Raw genomic sequence first — 25,965 nt, 5'->3', positions numbered from 1 at the left:
TTTTCAGATGAGCCAAAACACATTTTCTCAGCACTTTGCTTACCAAAGCAATGCATGAAGTAAACAATGTTATCTTTCTCATCAGGATAGTCTTAAAGGAAATCTTAGTAGTCCTACATGGAGGATAAAGTTAATTACTGTAATTGAATGGGTAAAGACAGGATTATTTTATCTTGTAATATCCATTACAGTTGAAGCTGATACTGAACATTAATGGGCTATTTTAATCCAAAACACATATATTCGTGATCAAGAACTTTGATGGAATGTACTTCATTTAACTTGCACAGCTATTTTGCCCTTAATTTTGAGGTGGCCTACATAATCAGTAAGAAAAAACCAAAAAACTTTAAAGGCCTTTAGAGAATGGTATTCAGCTCGTGCTGGGGTGTTTGAAATCAACTGTCCAGAATCTTTTGGTGGCACTGCAGTCCATCTCGGTCATAAGAAATTTAAATGCTTGCTTTAGACAGTCATTGTTACTAAGTATATTCAATAAAAGTGCAGTTTAAATAAATGGAAAAGGAAGATTGTGTTCTGGCTATAGAGAATGTGAGCAGATCAAAGAATTGAAGATTTGACAGATATTCCTTTAATAAACTGAAGTTCATGTTCTACTTTGACTATTTTGTAGCTCTGATTTCTAAATTGTCCCAAGCAAGCCCTCATAGGCTTAGTTTTAAATTCTCATGCTAGGAGCTTTGACTTTCTCTGGTTTCTAAAAGTATTTTTAATCTGCTTTGATGTAATAATTCTGTCTTCCTCTTTAACATAAGGCTGAATTAAGAGCCAACTGCTGTATAGAAAATTGTGAGTGATTGACATCACCTATATCTGCCTGAGATGCTACTTCAGTATGCAGTCATTCAGATTTTGCACATCTCAGCAAAAATTCTGGGAAGTACCTCAAAATTTTCACACCCAGCACAAAATTCATGTTAAAATAGACGTGAGAAAATCTTGCACATAGCTGGAGGTTCTTCAAAAGTCAGTTATAAATTAAAAAGAAAATTTTTTTTCTCTTCTCACTTGAGCTCATGCAGTCAGCTAAGCACAATATTTTAGCTGCTAAAATATTAATTTTGAGCTGTTTGTTTTCCATTTCAGAACTCAATGTACATATTTAGTAGTACAATAATGAGTCTATTCTCTCAGTAGGGGTACATAGTTCTTGAATTCTCAGCATCATTCAGTCGTTGTTGTAGGACACATGTAAAAGAAGGGAGATGAGATGAGATGAGATGAGATGAGATGAGATGAGATGAGATGAGATGAGATGAGATATGAGACTACCATCTCTTTGAATCTCACCCTAAATCCTGTGGAGCACAGCAAGTGCTCAGGTGAAACCTCCCATCTCTATGCAGAGCTGGCCATGGTGTGTGAGATCTAGAGCAGGACAAAGCAGCAGCACAGGATTCCAGCAGATTCTCAAAGGCCACCTCTTTGTCATACATTTCTGAAAATGTCCTTTTACCAAGAATCACCATCTGCAGTCTTGAAGCCCATAAAAATGTGAGACTTGGAATACGTTATCAGAAGTTTTCTGAACAAAATTATGAATAAAGTCTGTTCTTTGTCTGTAAAGACACACACTTGTGAAGCAACAACAGTTCATTATCAAATACCTATGCTAGCTATGAAAAATAGCTAAGAGGGAGCTAGAAACTAAAATTCTCTCTTACTTGCATATTTGCTTATAAGAAGAAGATATCTAAATTCATGGAGAATAGAACAAGTATATATTCCAGAATCATTCAGATCCAAAGGCAACTTGAGCTAGGAAAACTGCTTTCTGGACTTTCATTCTTCCCTGCAAGGGGTTGGTATTGCAGAAAACTGAGGGCAGAATCTTCACATTGTGCCATTCATAAAAGAATGGGAAGTCGAGGTGAAGTATCCATTCCACAAAAAGCATGGAGAAGACTGCACATGACTAAGCAAACCTTGTCTGTCTGATAGCATTGAATACACATAATCACAGAATGATTATATGTGTGTGCTTTATTGAAGAGCTCTGGGAATCAGAGGCGCAGACCCAAATCTGACTCTGACATAGATCAGAGATGAATGTGTTTTTTTACCCTTTTCATTATATAACTATGTATTAATTATTAAACCCATATTGTTCTATTGTATACTATATATATATTGATCTTATCCAAGCATATATTCTTATAATTTTTATTAAGCCCCCCCAAAATATTCTTTCTCATGATTCTTGTTACGATTACATCGTTTCTCATGATTCTTATTAAGATTAAACAATAATCATATTCAATTACCAAACAATCGTTACATTTAACAATCATATCATTTATCATGTGATGATTACGGAGGTGTAGCTTCACATGATCTAGAAATAAACAAAGCTCAGTATTCATTCCCAGGGCCTAGCTCCCTTTCCCAGGCCTACCAGACCCAATCTTCCTTTCTACCCCACTGAATCTATTGTATGCAGTTCCCATGATTTTAGAAACATTTTAACCCTATGCTATCATGTCCTCAGTACTCTGATCAGTGCCAGAATTCCAGCCTTAGAATAGACACAATTTATATCCAACAAGCTGGACATGAGTTCAGCCCATTTACTGTTAGTGATGTCAGGCATGGGTATGAAATATGGCTAAATCAGAAGAATCTGAACATTTAGCAGGTGTTCGAGTTACCAGTGAATTAATTAGTGAAATAAACCTCTGGCCAGAACAATGCAAGCAATTGCTGCACATGAGGCTCCTGAAGATTGCCTTCCAAATGAAACTGTTAGCAAGCAGAAAAAATAAGAATATAGATAAAAATGCATAGAAAAACATCAGTAAAGGCTATGAGACTGCTTTTTCAGTTTTAGTTTTGGTGGATTTTTTTTTCCAGAAAAGATGAAGGCATTTTCAAAACAACAGAAAGGTGGAATTATAAGGACAATATATGAGAAAACCAAACATTTTCGAAAACCATATCACTCATGGTACTACTTGTAAGTAAGTTAAAATGGAAATTGTTTGGTGAGCATAAGAATAGAGCAAAAAGGTATGATGATGCAACAGGATTGCCTTAGTTTCTGAAGGCAATTTCAAACTACTCTAGCTATCCTTTAGGATCTGATACTTGGAAGAGGGAGTTTTTAATGCTAGGGCTGTGTGTGACAAAATCTTAGCACTCACATGTGAGATGCATCTGTCAGATTTTAGAAGATAGTGAGCACATGGAAAAGCCACATCTCAAAAAGTCATCACGAAAAACTTCTCTCTTTTCAGGCAAATTATGTTTATTTTTCTCTGCCTTCTTTCCCTTCTCATTTTCACCTTTCTATTCTCTTCTCTGTTTTCTCTGAGCCAAAATTTTAATTTGTCTATAGTACCAAGAAAATTATTACTCCCTACAAAAACTAGTTCACAGAAAATCCTTGTTTTGGGAACTATTTCCGTGACAGCAACACCTCTCTTTCCCTTCTTTCTATTTTGAAGGCCCAAAAGAATTGATGCCACAAATTCCTCCCAAAAGCTAAGCTATCATGTAATTTATCAGTAAATCACATCAGTGTTCTACACTTCTATCGAATAGAGAACCAATCCCAGGTAAGGGATAATTATCATTACTGTTAATGATAGTGACTGCATCCTCTAGTTCTTTATCAGAATGGTATCACAGTCATATTAAAGCAAATTTTTAGGTAGAAAAGCTATTTTCAATGGGACACGTATCCTTTAACTTCAGGGCAGTATTAGATCCATTAATCTGCAGTCATAGTTATGTTGGTTGATTTTTTTCATGAGCTAATGTACTGTTAATGAGGTGTCAATTACCGATGCAAGCAAACAGGGCAAAGAATAACATTTCTAATTGCTGTAGTTATCACCTAAGTGCAATTATCTACTACTGCTGAAATAAATCACTTCAGAATTAAAAGTTGTCTTTATAACATTCACATTTATCTTTTTTATCCTTATTGCCATAGCTGTTTTTCAACTACCTCATCCTTTCCTTTCCTTTCCTTTCCTTTCCTTTCCTTTCCTTTCCTTTCCTTTCCTTTCCTTTCCTTTCCTTTCCTTTCCTTTCCTTTCCTTTCCTTTCCTTTCCTTTCCTTTCCTTTCCTTTCCTTTCCTTTCCTTTCCTTTCCTTTCCTTTCCTTTCCTTTCCTTTCCTTTCCTTTCCTTTCCTTTCCTTTCCCCTTCATTAGTGGACAGAGAGATGTCAATGTGCATTAAATTATGAGTATTGTTTTCCATAAATCTGAAGTAAACTATTAAGTCTCCATTCACTTTCCCTACTTCAGCTTTAGTCTACCCTGAATGGTTCCTCTTGGAGAGACATATGAATTGTCTATATACCCTATTTTATTTTATTTTAAACTTACTGAACTGAAACTTTGCTCTTTCTGCCATCTAGTTGTGCTTAATAAGTTCATACTATCATAAAATCTAAGATAATACCAATTTTAATAGGAGAACTTCCAGGACTCTCCTACTTTAAAAGCCTTCTGAGAACAAACACCAAACAGATACAGGAATAGATCACTGAGAAACCTCTTCCTCCAAACAGCAAGAAGTTTGGATTAAAATTCAGTTTGCTTGCCAACAAAGAAGCAATTATAAAGACTGCTAACAAGAAAAAAATGCCCAGGCAGATTTTGTGGAAGCATATTATTTGTCACTCACAACATCGTACCAGAGAAAGGTGCATTTGTGGACTTCATTATCCTCTTCTGACCCAGGCTGTGTTGACAGAGGTCTCCCAATTATCCTGAAGCAGAGTTAACATCCAAGGAGGCAAAGTGTTTCTGGCTGTACAGTGTAAAGGGTTGCTTATTCCTTCCCTCTAATTGGAATAGAGCATCCTCCCTCTCCTGACCACCTTCACTGGCAGCAGCTGAATCTACAACACTCCCTCCATGCCCATGATGTAAACTCCAACCACTTATGGCAGCAGCTCATCTTTCAGATCACATTTTCCACTGACTTGGAGTCTGTATCTAGAACCCATGGAAAAACAAAACCTCCCCAGAATCCAGCTACATCTTTCAAAAACATACTCCTGTCACAAGCATCAGCCCTGGCAGATACTTAACAGAACCAATCCTTTCTTTTGTGCTTCCCCCACATTTTCAGCTTTGCTGCTGCTTTCATTAACTCCTTGTCGTGTACTCTGAGCACGCAAATTCTTGCAAGGCTGGGAAGGAGCCTAATTGCATTAATCCTTCTGCTGTAAGCTGGGTCTACCTGTGTTACATGTGAATGCAAACTGTGGGGAGCCAGCAGTGAAATAAATGTATTTCACAGAGTAGGTAAAGTATGTCTGAAGAGATGAAAGACGTTATCTATTTTTTCTATGCCTCTCTATTTTTCCACGTCTTGGATGTTTTCCTGTGGAAAATTTTTTACCTTTTCAAGTGGTCTGTGTCCTTTTTGACATGATGTCTTTTCATCTATCTTTCCAGCTCTACTCACTTACCAAAATAGCCACATTATCACACAAAAGAAAGTGAAGTAAAGATATCAGGCGCTGATCTAAGATGTCCAGGTCAACAACAGCATTGAGGAAATCAAGGTTAGAGTCAGTATGCACAAACAGGCAACGATTTGTCATACTACAAAAGTTGGAGATTTTTCCATCAGTGTTGATTCCTGTAGCACATGTGCTTCAGGGCCACTTGATACGAATTCTCAGGGCAAGCTTTTGGTTGCATATGCCTCTTATCCAGCCTGGTGATGTTTTTGGCCTTAACTGTATTTTCAGCACTTTGATGGCGCCTTCTGCATAAATCTGTCTCCCTAAAAAGTGAAGCAGCATGAACATGAAGTTTAACTATTTTTAACCTTCCACTTCTAAGTTATATGGTGGTGATATGAGAAGATCTGGTAACATGAGTCCAATTATTTCAATAATAAAGGGCAAATACAGGAAAATCCAGAGAATCTCAGAGGTTGTCATGACAATTTGCCTTTCTGTTATAATAGTTTCACCTCCAAAAGTAGAAAAGTAGAAAAGCAAAAAGTAGGAAAGCAAAGTCATTGTGTATGTTTGGTGAAAGTAAACACAAGGCATTGCACAGATACTTTCTCTTGAGCTCTTAAAGAAATAATCAAATTTGGTTTTAACCTGATTTTGCAAAAACATATAGTGCCGTCTTACAAAAAAACAGATGATCAGGGTGATCTCAAAGTTGTTGATATGGCATAAAAAAATTGTACACTGCCTACAAGACAACCTTTTGGCCAGAAAGTAGGAGAATTTAATCAAGTGAAATGATGGGAGGGGAAACAAAGTTGTTGACACAGGCTTTGGTGGAGAAGATCCTGAGCTGCAGATTGCCAGAGCTCAGATGGCTGTAACACAGGGTGCACACTTGCTTGTCTTCTTCCCGTGCCATCACCCTTGCCATCTCACTGGCCCCTGCTGGAAGGCCTCCAGGACCTCCTGGAGGCTTGCCCTACTGCAGTGTGAATATTTTTACATAACCTAAAGCATCTTGGCAGGGTAAATGCCCTTGACAGAAATATGTTCGGGGTGAATGACTTGAAGCCGCAAGGCCAAAAATTTAAGGTAATTTACTGTCATTTGTCATGCTGGGAAAGTGAAAGGAAGCTGAGCAACAAAGGTTTCATCTTCTTGTGGAAGTACTGAAGTCTCCAGTTCTGATATTTGCTAAAATGAAATATTTAAAGGGAAAGAAACAATTAGGCTGTGTATAAGAAATATTGAATATCACCAAAAGAAGAACCATTATGAACAGTCTGTTCTGTAAGTTAAATGAATTCTAGGAGTCATATACTGTCCAAAGAGATGTGTCACTCCTCCATAAAATTATTATTCTTTTAAATAATTGAAAAGTGAAGTCAGTCACCTGGCACCAGAGCAGAACATAATAGCAATTATTTAAGAGTTTGAAACAACTCCCATTGAATCTCCAGTACTTCTCTCTTTTGATGTAAGCAACCATATCATTGTAAGAGCAGATCTTAGCAACTGTGGATTAAGGAACGATTGAAATGTCATCCTGAGGTCAGTTGTTTTTGATTTAATGATGATGAATAATACTGAAAGTAGAAATACTGTGAAACTAAATCTGACCTTTCTTAGTCAAAAATACAGGAAAAATCTTGAAGAATGAGAGTCTCATGAACTTGTTCCTGACTACATGTTGTTCTTGTCAGGTTAAACAGCTATGCCTTAGTTAATATGATTGCAAGCTTTCAAGCATACTGACAGTGTAATGGATTTTTTTTTTTGTGAGGTGGTCATGGGATGAAAAGAAAGGAAACAAAAATCAGGAAGAAATTGAATTCAAGACAAACTGGAACAACTTTTAAAGTAAAATTTGGGGAAAAAAAATAAAAACATCAGCTTGGATCATTTAAAAATAATGCATTAAAAATAAACTATTTTTTACTTGCAGGATATTTCTAAGATTTTTATTTACAATGATTATAATGAAATTTATCTAAGAAAAGGGACTCTATTTTATATTCCCTAATATTCAGTCTAACACCATCAGCCCCCACCCTGGTGCAAATTGAGGCCCTTTCCTCATCTTATTATTTTTTACTTGTAAGAGAAAGAAATGTGATCAGAGGGCTCAGTCAAACAGGAGCCAGACTCAAGAAAACTTCAGATCATTCAGGGCTATGGCTTGGAGGCTCTGCAAAGCTTGACTTCTTTCACTGTATCGCTGCATCTTCTGACATAATCTGCCAGCCAAAAAAAATTAACCTTTAGGTCATTCTCACAGACTTGCACAGCAGAATTGGCAGTGAAATCTATTTGGCAGCCCGAGTTCTCACAGAGAACAGTGTTTGTTACTCAGTTGGATCCTTCACAGGTTATTTCTTTATTTACATTGATGGGAAAGATACAAATGTGACATTTTGAATTAACACATAGTGATGTCTTAGTCATTTTTTTAGATTAGAACTAAGGGACTTGCTGTGTTAGTGAGAGGGATAAATGAGGCTGTGCACACCTTACAGCAGTACCCTGGCAGGGTGGAACCTTAAACAAGATTGAAAAGACAGTCATTAGAGGAAGACATCAAGGAAATAGTGCCATGACCAGAGTGGTTGTTTTGCAATGCAAATATAAAAATGTATCAGTTTTCAACGGGAAAAAGAAATTACTGATGTGACAATTATATTAACCATCTATTGTCGTTGTTAGGCTTTTAATTTGCCTTGTAATCTACAGCCATTATATTAATGACATGAATAAAAATTGATTGTATTATGCATTAGAGAACAATCCAATTTTAACTAGCATGGGTGGACTGTTGTTTTCTAGATGATTTATTATTATGGTTTGGACTGGTTGAAGATTTGTTGGACATCGATTGGAAAATACCATTCTCCAACTAAAAGGAAATTAAAAATTGGCATAAGAATTAATTATGACCACTGAGTGCTAAACTGATAAAGATTTTCAGAAGTTATTTTGGCAGTAGAGATCAGGTGATTCCTCATTAGCTATCCCAGACTTCAGAAGAAATATGGCAGCATAATCACTTTAAAATTCACATGCTAATTACAATTTTGCTTTCTTTTGCACTGTTTTGTTTCTTTCAGAAGCACAGTAGCACACCCCACCATCAGAACTATTGCAACTTTTAAAACAATGCATCTTTTTCAATTGTTCACATCTTACACTGAGAGAGTACCCATTTATTGATTTCTATTGGTTTCCACAGCTTCTCCAGAACTTATGTAAAGCAGCATACTTCTGTGTCTGGACTTCCAATTAGTACAGTCAAATGCACCTCTGAAGAGATCAGTTCCTGATAGAACCTATCTTATTTTTCCTGTTGTTAAAAAACAATGATTGTGAAAAATCACAGGTTTGCTGGTATTGTGACTCTATTTTTGTGTGTATTATGAGTCTACTTTTGTGTGCCATACAACTCTGGCTGAATGATGCCACTTAACTCACTGACAAAGCAACAGCTCAGAAATTTAGGTGTTCCCAAATAGCACTGAAACAGTGAACAGATATTTTGCAGAACATTTTTTTATGAAATGAAAAATATTCATATGTGTATATATATATATATTAATTTCTAGATGGCTATCCTAAAGAGGAAATGGTTTACAGATGGAGGAAAAATTCAGTGGAGGCTGCTGACCAGAAATCTTGGAGACTCTATCAGTTTGACTTTATGGGTCTCAGAAATACTTCAGAAATTGTGAAAACCTCTGCAGGTAAGAATGATACAAATTGGTAGTGCTTTTTCTAGTATTCAAAGTATTTAAAAATATTTATCTTTGTTTTGCTTTCATCCAAGTGAAAATTGATTTTAATATGTTCCGATGTTCATATTAGAACTTGTAAAATTCAGACCTCAGAAACATTGAATTTATCTTGATTTTTGATATCTCTACTCTTCTACTGACTTCACAAACTGAGGAATAAATCTTTCCTTGCTATGGCTTTTTGTTATAGACTTGAAGTTACTCTATGACTCTCATTCCTCATTTATTAGGCCACTCCTGCATTGAATCTGTCTTCACCATAAATTAAAGAGAAATATTTTGAGCACAATGGTAGGTTAGTGAAATTAGACACTTTCTGTAGTAATCATTCAGACAATGGTTTAATATTTTTCTTCATAGTTCAAAGACACTTTTTCTCAGTTGATAAATGCCTTTGCTAGTGACTGTACCAAATAATTGCAATTAAAACCTCATGATGCCTATTCTATTTCTTCAGAAATCTTGCTGTAACATAGATTAAAAAAAAGTTTAAATGGGATACATTATTTGAACTGGATAAATTGTAGTCACACTGTGTCTAAACTTTATAAATTACTTCAGTAAGCTCGTGATTACCATGATTTGGTAAGTCTTCTCACAGATGCTGAGGTAATTTGGTAGAAGCAACCTTCTGCTTAACAGGTAGTGAATTTTTGAAAAAATCTAACTTTTTTTTTTTTTCCAAAAGGTAAGCAAAGCTAAGCTGTTCTTTTCAGAACACTGTGAATAACATTAATGATAAAAAAAAATTATAAATCTTTGAAACTACTGCTGTTCAGCCCTGGCCCACTCACTAACATCAGCAATGAATTCTTAGAACAAGACAGCAAATTTTGAAATGAAGTCACTAAAGCTTTAGTGAATATTTTGAGCTGTTGGTTTAGCAAAAAAAAATGTTGCAAAAAGCACACATATGAAAGTTATCTTTTGTTATGGATACAAATCCCTTTAATGTGCAAGTTACTCAGGAATGCAAATTTCCCATAAATTGAATCAGGTACAAAATATTAAAACATTAAGGTATCTATGTATGTGGTTTAACTCCAGCTGACAGCTTAACCACATGCAGCTGCTCACTCACTTTCCCTGGCGGAATGGGGGAGAGGATCAGAAGAATAAAAGCAAGGAAACTCATGGATTAAGATAAACATAGTTTAATAGGGAAAGAAAAAGCTGTGCACCCAGGCAAAGCAAAACAAGAAATTAATTCACTGCTTCCCATGGGCAGACAGGTGTTCAGCTTTCTCCAAGAAAACAGGGAGGTTGGAACTAGTTGATCTTTAAGGTCTCCTTCCAACCTAAACCATTCTGTGATTCCATGAAAAAGGATTACCAAGTTATTAATAAGACACCAGTGTCCTGGTAAACAAATCTATTTAACTCTGCCAGGAAAAAATCACATTTGTAGAGGTCATATTTAAATAAGTGAATGGATAATGTGGAGCAAAGAAAAACCTATTTCCTATGTTCTTTTTAGCATGTGCCCAGTTCTTATTAAGACAAGTGACTTGGCACAATATTTCTGTATAATTGCTATTGATGTTTCTGATCACCCATGTTTGTAAGTGCAAAATCCAGCTGCAGTGTTGAACTCAAGTTACTGGAACCATGTGATATTTCTATTCTGCTAGAGGCACCACAGTGACAGAAAGTTGTTGACAAACTGAAGCTTATTCAAACACTGGGGAAAAAAAAAAACCAAAACAACAAGAGAAAAGAAAATCAAAAATCCCTGCCAGGAGATTGTAGAATCTAACTTGGAAGAAACAATGTAAAATATATGTGTCAGATTGTCACCTGGAGTTATCAGGTTAGAAAAATGAGTTGCACATTTCACCAAATATCTAAGAAAGGTGTCAACAAACATATGAGAGATGTAAAAAATAAACCCCTGAGTTTGCACATGGACCTGAGTTTTCAGAAAATAGACTATATTTTGCTACTCTATAGTTTAAGGCAATTTCAAAGTCCAAGTTTACTGAATGCCAACAATATTTACTGTCAAGAGCAAAGCAGGGCCAGGACTTGAGAAAAAACAAGTACAGAAAACCTTGATTATGCCCCATGCTGTTCTAAAACAGAGGGAAGGGGGCAAGCCACAGTGCAATATGCCTCTGACAAAATTTGAGCTAATTCTCTGACTACCTGAACTACCTGCTGTGTCAAAATATATGTGGGCAAATAGGATAAAGAGGCATCTACATGCCTATTTACTGAAGTAAAGCCCCAGCCAAGAAGTTTGAGAATTAGGGAACCCACAAAGCTGCTGTTTCCTACTGTTTGGACAATCTGTGATAGAGGAAGGAGGCAGCTGCCTCTTACAGGTGTTACAGCTCCTTTACAGCCATGCCACGGGGGGCTGCAGGTGGTCCAAAAAGGGATGACAACTTCTGACATGGAAGATCTGTGGCATTTTTGCACTCAATCTACCTGGAGAGGGAGACTGCCCTGAGGCTGCCCCTAGGACACTGTGGGTGTAGGACTCACCTAGAATTTATGCTGTTCCTCAGAGAGAGAAGTTCCTACCCTGCACTCTGGCCTGCCTGGGGCCCCTCTGAGCCATGTGGGATGGCCCCAGCAGCCACCACCCCTTTGCAGGCTCAGGACAGAAAGGAGAAGCAGCATTGTTCAGAGTGCTGCACAGGGGATCATTCTGACTAATAAGTGGAGCTAGGAGAAGGGTAGCAGCAACAGCAGCTTTCTGAAAAAAAGGTACTAAACATCATCTCATCCTCCCAAGGGAAATTACAGAAACTACTATTACAGAGGGCATTTAAAAGCAGACTAGGCATAGCATGACAAAATCTACTGCAGGGACCAGTCCTGCACTAACAAGAGATGGATTGAAAACCCGAACTTCTTTTTTGCTTCTGACTTACACCTTTCTGCTTGTTTATGACACTATTACTTCTCACTAAATTGCATCTATATAATGTGAGAGCTGCTGCAGTGCTACCTTCCTATGTCCAGCTTGGGCATCTCTTTTTATCTCCTCTTCAGCTGTGGTCTGGATATAATGAAGAGAGGTCACACTGACCACACAGCAACTTGCTGCTGTTCTTCTTCATTTGCTCTAAGTCCTTTCTTGGTAGTCATTTTCATGACAGAATTATTAAATTTAAGACTTGGAAATGTTCTGCTTCGTGATTTTTTTTCAGTCTTTCCAAACCTTTTTCAGACATTTAAATAACCTTTATATTAATCTATGATAATTTCAGAGGTACATAAGTAAGAAGTCAGCTGTCACGGAATGTATTTCAGAAATCTAAGCAATATGAAAAATGTCATCTTTTGCACTGAACCAGCAGTGGCTTTAATTATTGACACAGTGTTGTACTTTGCTCTTTTTTTACAATAATCTGACAGCCCAATAAAGTCTTCATTGCCACCTGGAAGAAGTGTGCAGCTTTCTCCTGAGGATATATTTTTTAACTTAATGCTAAGATATAAACACCAAAAAAAATTAAATACCTACTGCAAATGGTGATTGCATGCAATAAACAGCAGAAATCACTGTGCTAGTGGTATGGTCATGAACCTTTATCTGGAACCCTGAGAAAGTTCTCACTGTCAGGTGATATCAAATTAATTCCCAAATACCAAAAAATTCTGCTGTTGCCATCTGGAAAGATACTCAGATACTGTAACAAGTGCACTTCTCTTGCTACAATGTCAAATAAGGCTGAAAAAGATAATTAAAGTGGGGAGTACTAAGCCACCTGTGAAAAGAAAGGACAAACTGCATGTGTAGAAAAAATGTGCAGATTTTAAAACTGCAAGTCAGCCAATGGAAAGGTGACGAGGAGAGAGAAGAATGTCATCTTTGAAAGTACTCTGTGTGTGTTTGTGGTAAACTTCAGGTTTCTGAGTCCTAGACATTCCAAATACACTTGAAGGGAGTGGTGGCATAGGGCATAGGAGGGGACCAAAAACAAAGACCAGGAAAAACCCACAGCAGAATTATGGAGGACTCTACAATTAAAACTCATGGAATGAGTTGTAGTGTTGCTTGCCCTTTTCTGCTGACATCTCCCTTGGAAAGTCTATTAATTCTTTTAAAAGCACTTATTTTTTTCACACTGCTAGATATATACAAAGACACTGTAGCTCTTAAATCTTATTTTCATTTACTTAAAAACTTCTTTGCATTATACAAGTGTTGTTTGTGTTCTTCCTCAGATGCTTTTAGCCTGAGAGATTTTTGCAGTTCAAAGATTTTGCATAAATAAGTTCAAGATAATTCATCAGAAATAGAAAACACCAATAAAAGCACCCTATTAAAAAAAATTATAGCTGATTATTGCAAATTATATATATAAAATCAGACAGAAAGCTCCATTTCTTAGATTTTGAATTATCCCAGGCATCAATACACAATCTCAATAAATAACCATAACAACTGCCATAAGAAGGTACACCTTTGTTCACATAACTATGGATGGGTGATGATTAGAGGAGTCTGCCTGTCATACAACTTCTATATTGTGCTTTATGTCTTGAAATTACTGTTTCATAAAGTACTTCAGCTTAAATGATGCTCTCAGCCCTGTATCACAGGGCTGCAAATCAAGGTTGGTATCTGTTGTCACAGATTTAGATAAAGCTCTTTTGGGCCATGCCAATAAGAACACAAATTAAAGTACATATTCTGTTGCAAAGTACTCAGTAAATGACAAGTACAAAACTACTACAGAACAAAATAAAGCAAGCTTGTCTTTCAAGAAAATGCAAATATCTGCATACATATATACGTGTATGGTTCATATATACATATATCGCTACTGGCAGAGAAAAGAAGGGACAGACTTTTATTATAGGAATGCCAAACTTCACTAGGAGGCCCTCCATCAAGTCAAATGTGTTCTTGCAGCACAGAATACCAACTGTATCCTGGGCTCCATCAAAAGCATCATGACTAGCATATTGACGGGGATTCTAGAGGGGATTCTGCCCCTCTAATCCACTCTAATGAGACCCCGCAGGGAATATAATCCAGCACTGGGGCCCGCAGCATAATAAGGACATGGACCTGTTGGAGTGAGTTCAGAGGAGGGTCATGAAGATGATCAGAGGGCTGGAGCTTCTCTCCTGTAAAGACAGGCTGAGATGATTCAGCCTGGAAAAGAGAAGGCTCCAGGGAGGCCTTCTAGCCATGTAGTGCCTAAAGGGGGATGATAAGAGAGCTGAAGAGGGACTTTGTAAAAAGGCCTGTATGACTGAACAAGGAAAGATGGCTTCAAACTGAAAGACAGTAAATTTAGATTAGATAGGAAGAAATTCTTTACTGGACAGATGCTGGAACAGGTTTCCCAGAGAAGCCATGTGTGTCCCACCCCTGGAAGCTTTCACGGTCAGACTGAATGGGGCTTTGAGCAATCTGGTCTAGTGGAAGGTGTCCATGCCCATGGTTCAAGACATGACACTAGATGATCTTTAAGGTCCCTTGCACTCCAAACCATTCTGTGATTCTGATTCTGTGGGTGAACCTGAGACTGATGTTAGTTGATGCTCCTTGGCTTTGTCAGAAGTCAACACACTCCCAGAGATTTATCCAGAGGAGATGGTGCTCATGGCTTTCTCTTCTATTAGGGGTACAAAGAACAGCTGACTTGAGAAAGCATTTCAAAATGGCCACCTTTGCTCACTATTTACTGTCAAAGGCTCCCAGATCAGTTATCTGTAGGCACAGAGAGCCCTCGAGAAGTACCCACACAAGGTGAACCAGATTGACCAGTGCCAGCCCAGGGCTAGGCAGCAGTCCAGTCATCATCCCAAAGGGCCACGTTGATAGGGCAGGACCACCACCCATCCCAGCCATCAGACCGACAAGGAAAGGCCAGGGTCAGCAGCAGGCAGCTGAAGCCCTGAGCTGGAGGAAGAGGTTGCAAGAGGGGTGGCAAAGAAGGACAGTCAGAGGCTTATCAGTGAACTGGTGCCTGTTGGTGCCTTTATGGTCTTGTTAATGAGTGGGGAAAATGCACAAAATGCCACAGTGACTGAATGTGACTGCATCCATGCATACTTGTTTTTAATCATATGATTCAGTCACATCTTCATGAGCCAGCTAACTCATCTGAAGCTATTTATTTAATTAATATCTATAAAACTTGCGGGTTTTAAAGTCACTGACATTTTTAATGTGCCACCGAGTCCTGATGACACAACAGAGAACTCTTGTCATCTCTGCTCTTCCCACACCAAATGTGAATTTCAGGACTTTTTTCCTCAAATGCTAAACTCATTGGGATCAAGAAGACATTACTTTAGCTTACTGTGTTGCACAGACTGTCTTTAACCAGATTCTATCCTGAAGCAGGTAGGTGGAGACTCAGAAAAATACAATACACCATTTTAAAATAGTGTCTATTTTCATTTAAATGCCATTGCAGGGTCTTTGCCTCTTTCACCATGGGTATCTCATTGTCCTGGTTCCACACAGGACAGGGTTAATTTTTGCAGTGCCAGGAGGGGCAGGGCCAGGATGTGGATGTTATTCTATACCACCTTCATTGGGAGTGGAGGGAAAGGGACTCCATTAACACTGTAAAATCCAGAATGTTCATACAGTTTAAGACTACTTTGTGTGTGGCACCAAATATACACCTGGATTTGAGCTGACTCTCTCATTCTTTGGCTTCATTCAGAGGAACAGAATAATACTGTAACTATTTTGCCTCTGCAGAAGTCCTGGAATGAGGGAATATCACAGGACTTACTTTCAGACAGTAAATACCAACAGAAAATTAGCCTGGTTATAAGAAGATTTAGCAATAATCATTTTGTTGACAGAGTTTTTATCTCTGATACAGTATTTGGAATAAACCAAATCCCTTTTTAGCAGATAAATCAACAGTATTGACTTTTAAAAGATATTCATTCATACGTCAAACAGCAATTGATCAGTGTGAATATTTTGAATATTTTGAAGTTTTTCTAAGAGAAGCGTCAATTTTTATTTTTAACTGTAATTCATATAATAGTCTGATAACTTTGTCATTAGCTACTCAGATTAGAAATGTAATAAATAAATAAATAGATCATTACTAATAATACTTCTAGTCTATTAAAGCATTTTCCTATGTTGCTTGCAAGTTTGACAGCCACTAATGGGAATAAAAACTTTTATGTTGCCCTGAAAATCCAGTACTTGTCCATCTTGTTACGAAACTCTCTCATAAAGCTAATACTAAGATATCTTCTGAAGAGAGTGATTTATAACTACTTCAATAGCCTAATGAAGTTAATGGAACTTTTCCCTGGTGCTGGCCTGGGATCAGATCCTGAAATGTAGAAGTCTGAAACTGTATATTTAATGTGAGTAATTCTTTGGTCACTAGAAACTAGAGAAAGCTCAGCTTAATAATATGAGTGGAATAAGTATAACATGCTCTAAAAACACCTTCCCTCTTCTTTTCACAAATAGTGCAGCAGATAACTAGGATAAGAGGAGTAGAGAGAATATTACTCCTCTCTATAATTAGTAAGGTCAGCAGAACTGTATATATAACTGGTTTCATTCTTATACTTTGCCTTGCAGAGACAAATGCTTCATGTCCTTTGTATAAGCCCTTACTGAAGCAAATGGTGAGAGATAAGTAATAAGAAGTAATTTTACTTAGTAGTACAGACAAAAGTAGAACAAAAAATAGACAGTAAAAGACTTGGGGGAAAGTCTTCACCTGTATTTTTTTCTGAAGGGAAAATTTCAATAAGAAGCAATTTTTCCCTAAAAAGACATCCAGTTGTCCTTGTTAAAGGGCAAGTTGTCCTTTTTAAAAGACTTCTATGCTGTATGGAAATAAACACAGTCTTTTTTCCATTATGTTTTCTTTCAGCTGATGTTTTTATCTGATAGTTCCATATTTTGGAATGTTTTGTATGTGTCTGACTTTAAGCTTTAGGGTTCCTTAATTAGTGTCATCATTCACTCATCGAGTGACAATGCTGTATTTGCTGCTCCTCTCTGTACATGCAGTCCTGATCTCCTGCTCCCTTCCGCTGGATCTACATAAATTTCCATTCCAGGATGGTTCACCAGGACAGGTAGATAACAAGGTTGACTCTGTTCTCCAGTAGGAATAAACCTTGGGATTTTAGTCTTAGCTCTCCTCTGAGCTTGAAAGAGTGGATGTTTAATAGAAGTATGAAGAGCTAAGTAAACCCCTTACAGAATTTAGCTCAAAGGCTAGCCAAGTCCCTCACTTGAGACACAGGGACTTTGGTCTCAAATGTCCTGCTGCTTTTACTAGAGACCACAAGGTAAAAAACAAAAGACTGGAATTGCTTCCATGTTTTGGAATTGCTAGGAAAAAGATTTTGGTTCCTTTCTTTTGAAGAATAGAACTGTGAAGTCAACAGAGGTCTTCTTGATAGCCGTCACTTCTCATCTCCATTTTCCCTGCCCAGCCTAGATAACACTGAGGTAAGCTGATAGCTTTTAGGAATTTGTTCTGAGATTTCCAGCTCCCTCACTTGCTGCTCTCTGCAGTCATGGCAAAGTTTGATGTGTGAGGATAGTTGTGTGGCCAGACATTGCCAAATAATAAGCCACACTGCCATGTGTATGATACCTAGACCTTTGCAAGTGCAACCCTTGATCTGAACTATGTTTATAAAGGCAGTAACAGGCTGTCATGGAGGCTAAAGCAGTAGGGAAGAGAGGGAAGTATTTCCAGGGAAAAGACACCACGACTGCAGTCAGAATGGCTTTACAAGTGTCTTTAATATACAAAATACAAAACAGAATTGGATCCATAAGTTGACTTCTAATTAGGTGCACAATGTAGACAGAATATTTTGACTCAAATTGTGAAACATATCTTGACCTGCAATGCAGATTGATGATAGAATTTCTGTTATTAATATCTCTGTGATGGGGGTGGAAATATTACATAAGAACTGTGAGCCTGTTTGCATTTATTCAGCTGAGAATAACCTTCTATATTTGCTGTTCCAGCACCTCTGACTTCTATTCCTACTTCTCTGTCATCACATCACCATATTGATGATTTATGGTTGGCTAAATCAAAAGCTTTATATTAATGCAGACTGTGAAGGTTTGGCCTTTGGCCAGGGTTGCACAGTCACAAAAATGTTATCTAAAAGTCTTTCAGAAGCAGAAATTGTACTTAATTTAAAACTCACAGTATTGCAGAGGCTGTTTTATATTTTATTCACTACTGAATCTACAATCTTAATGAAAATTTTTAGATACAGAGAGTACAGAACAGCTATTCACATGGTGCAGAAAGATGCTAAGTGTCTTTTTAGATTTCAATTTCCCATAAACTAACAAACTTTGCAACACAGACTAGTTACTTGCTAGAAAGATCTCTAAATTTAGCCTTTACTCCACATCAGGGTTTCCAGATTTCTTTCATGGAGTTGTGGAAGTTCTTTCCTCTACGATCCTTTTCTGCAGCTAATATTCACAACATTCAGGTCTTGCTCATAATAACAGCTCCATTTCAGTCAACACCTTCTGCTTCATAGTTACACTGGCAAGAGCCAAAATCTTTTCTGTGATTAGTTGCCTGATGCTGGATTTATCCACTGTCTACTGAAGCCAATATTCATCTTACCTTTATCTGCCAGAAAGTCTGGCACATATGAGCTATGCTGTCAGATAGCAAAGGAAATGGCACAGTACAAGAATAAGCCTTCAGAAAGTTTCCAAACCTTCCAGCAAATACAGCCAAAGTGGTGATATGAGACAACCTGAGAGCATTCCAGAAATGTAAGTAAGCCTGCCACGACAAGGACTGCCACAGCATCCCATAGAAAACCAGAGGGGAATCCTTGGAACTTGTGTGGGGCCATTTGGACGTGACAAAACCCTCACCTGGTAGCAGTCACAATGTATTGCAGAGTTTACAAATTAATTTTGACAGAAGACACCAAAATTTGCTCATTACATCAGAAAAAGTTAATCGTAGTCAGCTTGAGGCAAACTGAAGGTGTGGACCAGAGGTCTGTTTCAGGAAAATAGATAATTCCAAGAATACAGGAAGGTGACATTAAGAAAAGGATCTCAAAATATTCAAGTGATTTGTACTAAGATCTGACAATGTCCTTCTGCTTCTGAAAAGATAAATGCTCTTGAATACATTGCCTTCTTGAATGAGCCTTGTAAGTGAAACTGTTTAGTGTTTTAGACATTGTTCTATAAAACAGAGATGAACTGATAGTAGGCAATATCCATATAGAAGATAATTCTGCATGATAATGGGGTATTTCCTCGTCAAGTTTTCTTTCAAAACCTTTTGGTCTTTCTCAGAAATTACAATGTCCTATTGATCCTCAGTGGAGAGGAAAATTAAAATTTTTCATTCTGGCATGACCCATAAAGACTGATGTTTGAAAGACTACATTTAGCTATTCTGAACACCTGTACATTGCTCCCCAATGCAAGGCATTTAGAATACATTCTTTTTCTTTACCAGACACAATCCACATCTACTCCTCTTCTAGTTTTTCAAGTGTCTGCAACTGCAGTAAGTTCCCTTTAGGTTGTACAAATCTTTGAAGTCTGTCTTGGACCTGAGGACACCCTGCTCCAGCTTCTCCTCCTCATCCCCAAACAAAACAGCTCATGGTGTTGTATCAAAGGAGGACTTTAATTTTAGATAAGTGTAATATACAGATTTTCATCTAACATATTTACATAACCACCACCCACATTCTAATTCAAGTCATTATCACAGTTAATTGCACAAATCTTTTAGGGAGGAGCAGTAAGAGTGAAAAAAATCTGAGGCTCTTTCTGCTCTTCGTATCTATAGCTTCAGGCATGTCCCTTGCATGCTATAAACAGACTGCCAAATTATTCCTTCAGTAATATTGATTCAAAACAGAAATTGTCTTAGAGTAATGAAGTACAAGTATCATAGAATTGCAAAGCAGTCTGAAGAGAAAGAAGAATGTGCACTTAATTCATTGCTCACTGCATGCAGATTGATATGAAACACATAAAGATCTCAAAGGTTAAAGGAATTTAAATGCTCATGAACCTTCCTACTGTATTTGGACACTTGACAAAATAACAAAAATCTTTAAGCAAAGATGAAGCAAAGCATGCAGATCATAATTTTAGCATGTGTCTGGTCTACTTGGATTTGAATTTTTCTCTGTCTAGTTAATTTTTTAAATAAGGATACATTCCAGAAAAAAACTCCAAACTGTTACATATATGTCTATTAATATAAAATATTGATTAAAATGTCTGTTTTAGTAATGCTGATTTACACACTGCCATTCCAAACGCTCTATTTCATCCTTATTCTTCTGGTCCTTCACTGAGACAGAACATGTCTGTTTGCTTTCTAAATGCTTCATTCAAAAGGAAGAAAATGTGGCAAATGTTCCCAGTGTTAACACAATAAAGAAAGAACTAAATGTTTTCAAATGTGAAAAAATCTTGTTGCAGCTTTCTCATATTTAAATAGATAGAGTTATTTCTAAGGACACATCTTGAGCATCATGTCTGGAAAAGAACAAGGTCTTGAATAGATTTCCACAGTGCATGCAAGGATCTTCTCAGCATACTGAACTTCAGGTCACCACTGTCTAACACTCATGGACTTAATCAATGTTTTCTATAACTCAAACTGTGTGAGACACATCTCCAGAATGTGTCTGCTCATGGGACAGGCATCATCAAAAACTTTTAAGGAGCAAACTTGGACTGTTTTTACTACTTGAAGTCACCAGAAACATTGAGGCAGGGGAACTATAATGTGGTGAGATCATTCCCTTTGCAATGAGGTGCATCCTTGAGGAGTACTGTCAACAATGGGCTGCTGAAAGCTCCCTCCATCACCATCAGGCAGAACTGGTGAGGGTGCAGAGCTGAGCTTTAGCATCCTCTAACAGCAAATAAAGCAGCTGGGAAGTGTTTTGTTCTTGACATTCTATGCTGTCACTTACAGGTGTTGACATTTTAGGTTTAGTCATTCCAATCTGAGATAACAAAAGCTTTTTTAACTCAGGTGTAGCCTCAGAATTCATTTCAGGCCAAAGTCCATTGCAAATAGTGCTTAATCCCATTTTCTAACATCATGTGCTTAAAAATCAGATCCATGGTGAGATGTGCAGAGGACAGTACTGCAGGATGCTAATAAATACTCTATCATCTAGGAAGGGATGATTCCTTAAAACATAATACAAAGTGTTCCCATTGTCACAATCTTAAAATAAAACTGCACTTTAATTGTATTCTTTTTTTCTTTTTTTTTTTAAATCTAACATTTTTATGGCAAATAAGTCTTCTGAGGACAGGGGAACTTCAGAGAAGTCCATGAATTATAGAAAACAATACATTTGTTACTTCTTCTGGTTTTGGTAACTTCCAACTGCCTCTGATATTGAACTGCCAATGTGCCCTTTTCTTACCCTATACTCGAAATAATTTATAAAATATGAGGATTGATGACATACAATCTCAGTTGTTTGGAAGGAAAAATTTACTCTTGTAGCTGAATCTGAGACTGAACCAGCAATAACATCCTGAAACAGTTTCAGTCCCACTAATGCCATATTAGCCATTGCATTATAAGGTAACTTGTGAACTATTTTTTGCGGTTCCTAAATTTATACATGAATGACCTTTTTTCTCCACTTCTTCCCAAAGTTTTTTACAAATTGACAAGAAAAAAAACTGATTTCAAGTGTTGCATTTTGTGGAAGCAATAGTTTCTTGAAGAATGCTCTAAACATAACTTTGAACCCTTAAGGATTATTTGCTGAAAACAAATAGAATTTGGAAGACCACAGCCCACAATTTTCTTGAGATAATCTCTCTTTGACTGCAAGATTCTTGTACAACCCTATAACTGGGATGTGGAAGTGTTTTCTTAGTAGTCATACTGTCTGAGAAAAAAAAAATATTAAGAAAATTTATTTATTGTCTGTTTATAGTAAGCTCCTAGCTGATCCTGTAGAGATGCTATTATCATTTTCAGCTTTTCTTCAGAAAGCTTCTGAGAAATACAGTGAAAATGAAAAAACTTTAGCATTATGTGTTTCAGAAACTATCTTCATCTTATTTACATTTCTGTAAGTAAAAAAGGACATAAGTAATTCTAAATTTGAATTGAGTAAGATAATGAAAATAATATTGTTGAAGGTTTCTTCATAGAATTCATGCTTTTGATTCATAAATCTTTCAGTACATAAAAACCTGTGTTTGTCATTATTGTTACTTTGGTTTTGCTTTGTTCTGAAAGACATTTTTTATTCTCTTATTTAGGAAAGTTGTCAGCCAGTTAAAGCACAGACAGTGCCATTGTGGTCATTACATCACAAAAGATTTTCTGTTTATAATTGTATTGAAAAAATTGTTTATTGAAAGTATTCAACAAATACCAAATAAATAACAGCAAATTCATTTGACAATACTCAAGGACATTCCTAGAACATTATGTTAATAAAATACGAGATTAATCATTCTTTAGTCCATCATATTTCTTAACTACAATTGAAAACTTTTAATTATGGGATGGGATTCAACAAAAATATAGTTTATGCCTCTTGGTATTGGATCAAAACCACCCAAAACACACTGTGAATAGAAGCGATCACTTATAATCTGACTATGCTGGTTTGCCAGTTTTATGCCAATTTGACTCAAACATGTCAAATCCAGCTTGCCTTTCCACATCTAGTTGTCAGGCCTCTTTGCTTGTTTCTGTTTTTTCCTTCCTACTTCTTTGTCCCAAAGACCATTTTCCCTTAGCACTACTGTTCTTCTTCCCATGCCAGTTTGCTTTTACCATCCTTTTAACACACACTTGAGTAAGACCTTCCTTGACCTTTTGCTACAGCCCTTGTTCTTGGCTATTGTGCTTTCTTGTCAGCACAGACGTTGCCATTCTTTCCCTACCCAGAGGCATGACACCATCACCTGAGAAGGGTCATGCTGCATTAGAGCCATGCACATTCTCCTGGCTCAAATCTCTCCTGCCACCCTTCAAAAGGGACCAGGACACCAACAGTGGGTTTGACAGAGCCCTGGAGCATTCAATATCCCTCACTGGCAACACATCATTATGGCTTTATTTGAACTTTTCTACACAGTCACACGTGTAGATCCAGGGAGCTGGAGCAATGCAGAACCAGGGCTCAGAGAAGGGTTTCAAATAAAGATCATTAGTAAACTATTATTGAACAATTGCCAACATCAGTGTTTGGAATGAGGAGCTGTATGAGGATACAAAGATAGTTCTGTAATGCAACAGAAATAAAGCAATAAAGATCTAAGATTTCTGTTTATAAAAATCTAATTCTACTATTCTAAGGAGCAAAATGGAATCACAGGTTATTAGTAGATATTTGTGAAATCAAGAACAATTGGGGAGATTGGGTAAGTTCCCAGGAATCAAGTAAAAAACTAATATTAGTTCAATCAAAAATTAACTTGGTTCAACATTTCAGGAATAACAGGTCAAACAGACTGCCCCCCCCTTTATGCCCATCATCCACATGAAAATGCCAACCAAGAAGCATAGGACTAACAAATGTCACTTTTAAAATCACATATGTGGCTGTTGTCTCTCCAGACATTGTCTGCTCCCGCTCTGCAGTCAGCAGAGTGATGGTAGTCCAGCTTCAAACTCAGGAAAGCAGATCTCTTTCCATACTTGGTAAGATATTCCCCTTGTCTATCTGATACAACAAATAAAGGTAAAGATCAGCATAGATCTTCACAAATGTTGCCCTTTCCTGCCTGAATTTTCTCTTGCTCTGGTGATTTTCTTCCCATATATTGCAGCATATCACTTCCTTTCTGTCTACACTGACTCCCACCTCCACAGAATTCCCTGCCCTGTGCAACCTCCACGGTGCATTGGACCATCATGCTTTCTTGGGTCATACATGAGCCACAAAGAAACTTGAAATACTTTTATCAGCACTTCAACTGCAAGCATGAATGATGTTGCTTACAGTTGCATGACATGTACAAGCAGTGCAGGAAATAAAGGGTGTGTGTCACTGGCAGTGGCAGCTTCACCTGGTAGTAGCTCTGCAGTCTATCAGATTGTTTGTGTTTTGAGTCACAGTATCAAGGCTGTCTCTATTCTGTTTTTCTCCCTCCAGCTTGGGTTGATTCTACAGTGCAGAAAGCTGTTAATGTAATGATTTATCAAATCACAGCACACAGAATGTCTTGGGCCCCTTTTAAATTCACAGAGATTTTTTTATGGTAAGAAAAACAGCTCAGTAGCTTTTTCACTGGAGGAAATGCAAAATTACAGGATTGTATTAACTCCAAAGGATTTATGGGCATGGACAAAGAAATTCAATAAGCCTGATTCCCTCTACCTTAGAGAGAGTTTCTGCTGTAAAAGGCAAAGGGAGACAAAAGCAGAATAAAGTAAATTTTGTACAGGGTGATGCAATGTTCAACAAAGTGAGAAGCAAAGGTGAAATGACTTGCCCATAAATGCAAGTATTCAACAAAGCTGGAAACTGGTTCTAGCTTTAGTGATCCTTTTTTTGTACCAGGTTTCTCCTGAAAGCAATCAGAAGACATCCTGTTGGGGAATTAAAGTTCAGGGTGGTATCATGCCTCATGAAAGGCTTCCTCTTTGTCTTATTTACCTTACTGGTCCCTAGGTCTCTTCTGTTGGGGGACTGTGATCATGGGTTTACTGCCAAAACAGAACTGACTCAAATTAATCGCAGTTTGACAATAGATAAAAGTAGCAATATTTTAACTTGATTTGCTTTCCTCAGAGTCCTTTATTTTTTCCCCTTGCCTTCCCTGTTCCCCACCACTTCATATTATGTGACCTCCAGTTAAATAACACTGGGTATTTCATCACATTGTATCAAAAGAAAAAAAAACTCTGGCCTTTTAAAGGTTTTCTATTCTCCTCTTTATTTTTGGCTGGCTGGGTTTTTTTGGTTTTGGCTACTTTTTTCTTCTGGCACTACTAAGTTTTCATGCCGTCAATTCAGTTTGGCAAACTACTTAGGAGGTAGATAGTCCTTTATGTTCACAATACTCACAGGGACCTCCTTGGAATGTGATCTGTGGGTTGGGTGCATGTTATAGCAGACCACCAGAATCAGGAAACCAAAAAAGAAACAGATGAGATGTTTGGTCTTCCCTTGAATTTAGTGTGGTAGCATCCATCAGTTTAAATGGGATGTAAAAATAACAGTCACTCAGTATGTAATATTTTAAATTATTTTACCAAAGTTTACATGAATTAATAAAAAGGCAAAAGAACATTCTAATTACATAGGATTTAAGAGTGCTGACTTCCTACTACAGGTGTATTTATGCAATTTTTTTACTGCAAAAAGGGAACATGAAATTATCTGCACAGCTGGAGACTGAAGGAAAAAAGGGAAGGAAAGGTTTAGTTGTTTAGATGCAATATAAAAACTTTGAGATTTGCATTTAGTTCTAAATAAATATGCCTAAAGAAAAGAGAGGGAAAAAAGCCAGAAAAACCTCTTTATCATAGTGTCTGTGTAATTAAGCATGTACTGTTTTTCTTTATGATAAAACACAGTTTTCTTCCTCTGCAATTCCATGTAAATGCAGCCTCAGTCATTAGTGTTACAGGATCTCTGATGATTTCCAGCATTAGTAATAAAAAACGGCAGCTTTATTAATCAAACATGTTCAGCCACTCAAACATCATTAATACTTGATATAATCTCATAGTGCAAATGCTTAAGCACCTGGAAACATTTCCATGAAATATTGACTTAATGGTAAGTG

General features: G+C 37.2%; 1 protein-coding gene across 1 annotated transcript in view; it reads left to right on the top strand.

Moving 5' to 3' along the window:
* GABRG3 (gamma-aminobutyric acid type A receptor subunit gamma3) overlaps window positions 1-25,965 on the top strand; it is a 291,225-nt gene that overhangs the window by 226,276 nt on the left and 38,984 nt on the right. The window contains exon 6 of the mRNA XM_014892603.2: window positions 9,045-9,182. Within this exon, the coding sequence (XP_014748089.1) occupies window positions 9,045-9,182 (138 nt within the window). The remainder of the gene's footprint in view (window positions 1-9,044; window positions 9,183-25,965) is intronic.

The sequence above is a fragment of the Sturnus vulgaris genome, chromosome 2 (genome assembly GCF_052056855.1).
Source record: "Sturnus vulgaris isolate bStuVul1 chromosome 2, bStuVul1.hap1, whole genome shotgun sequence".
Taxonomy (NCBI): Eukaryota; Metazoa; Chordata; class Aves; order Passeriformes; family Sturnidae; genus Sturnus; species Sturnus vulgaris.
Note: the sequence above shows the minus strand (reverse complement) of the source record. Positions and strands in the feature narration are given on the sequence as shown.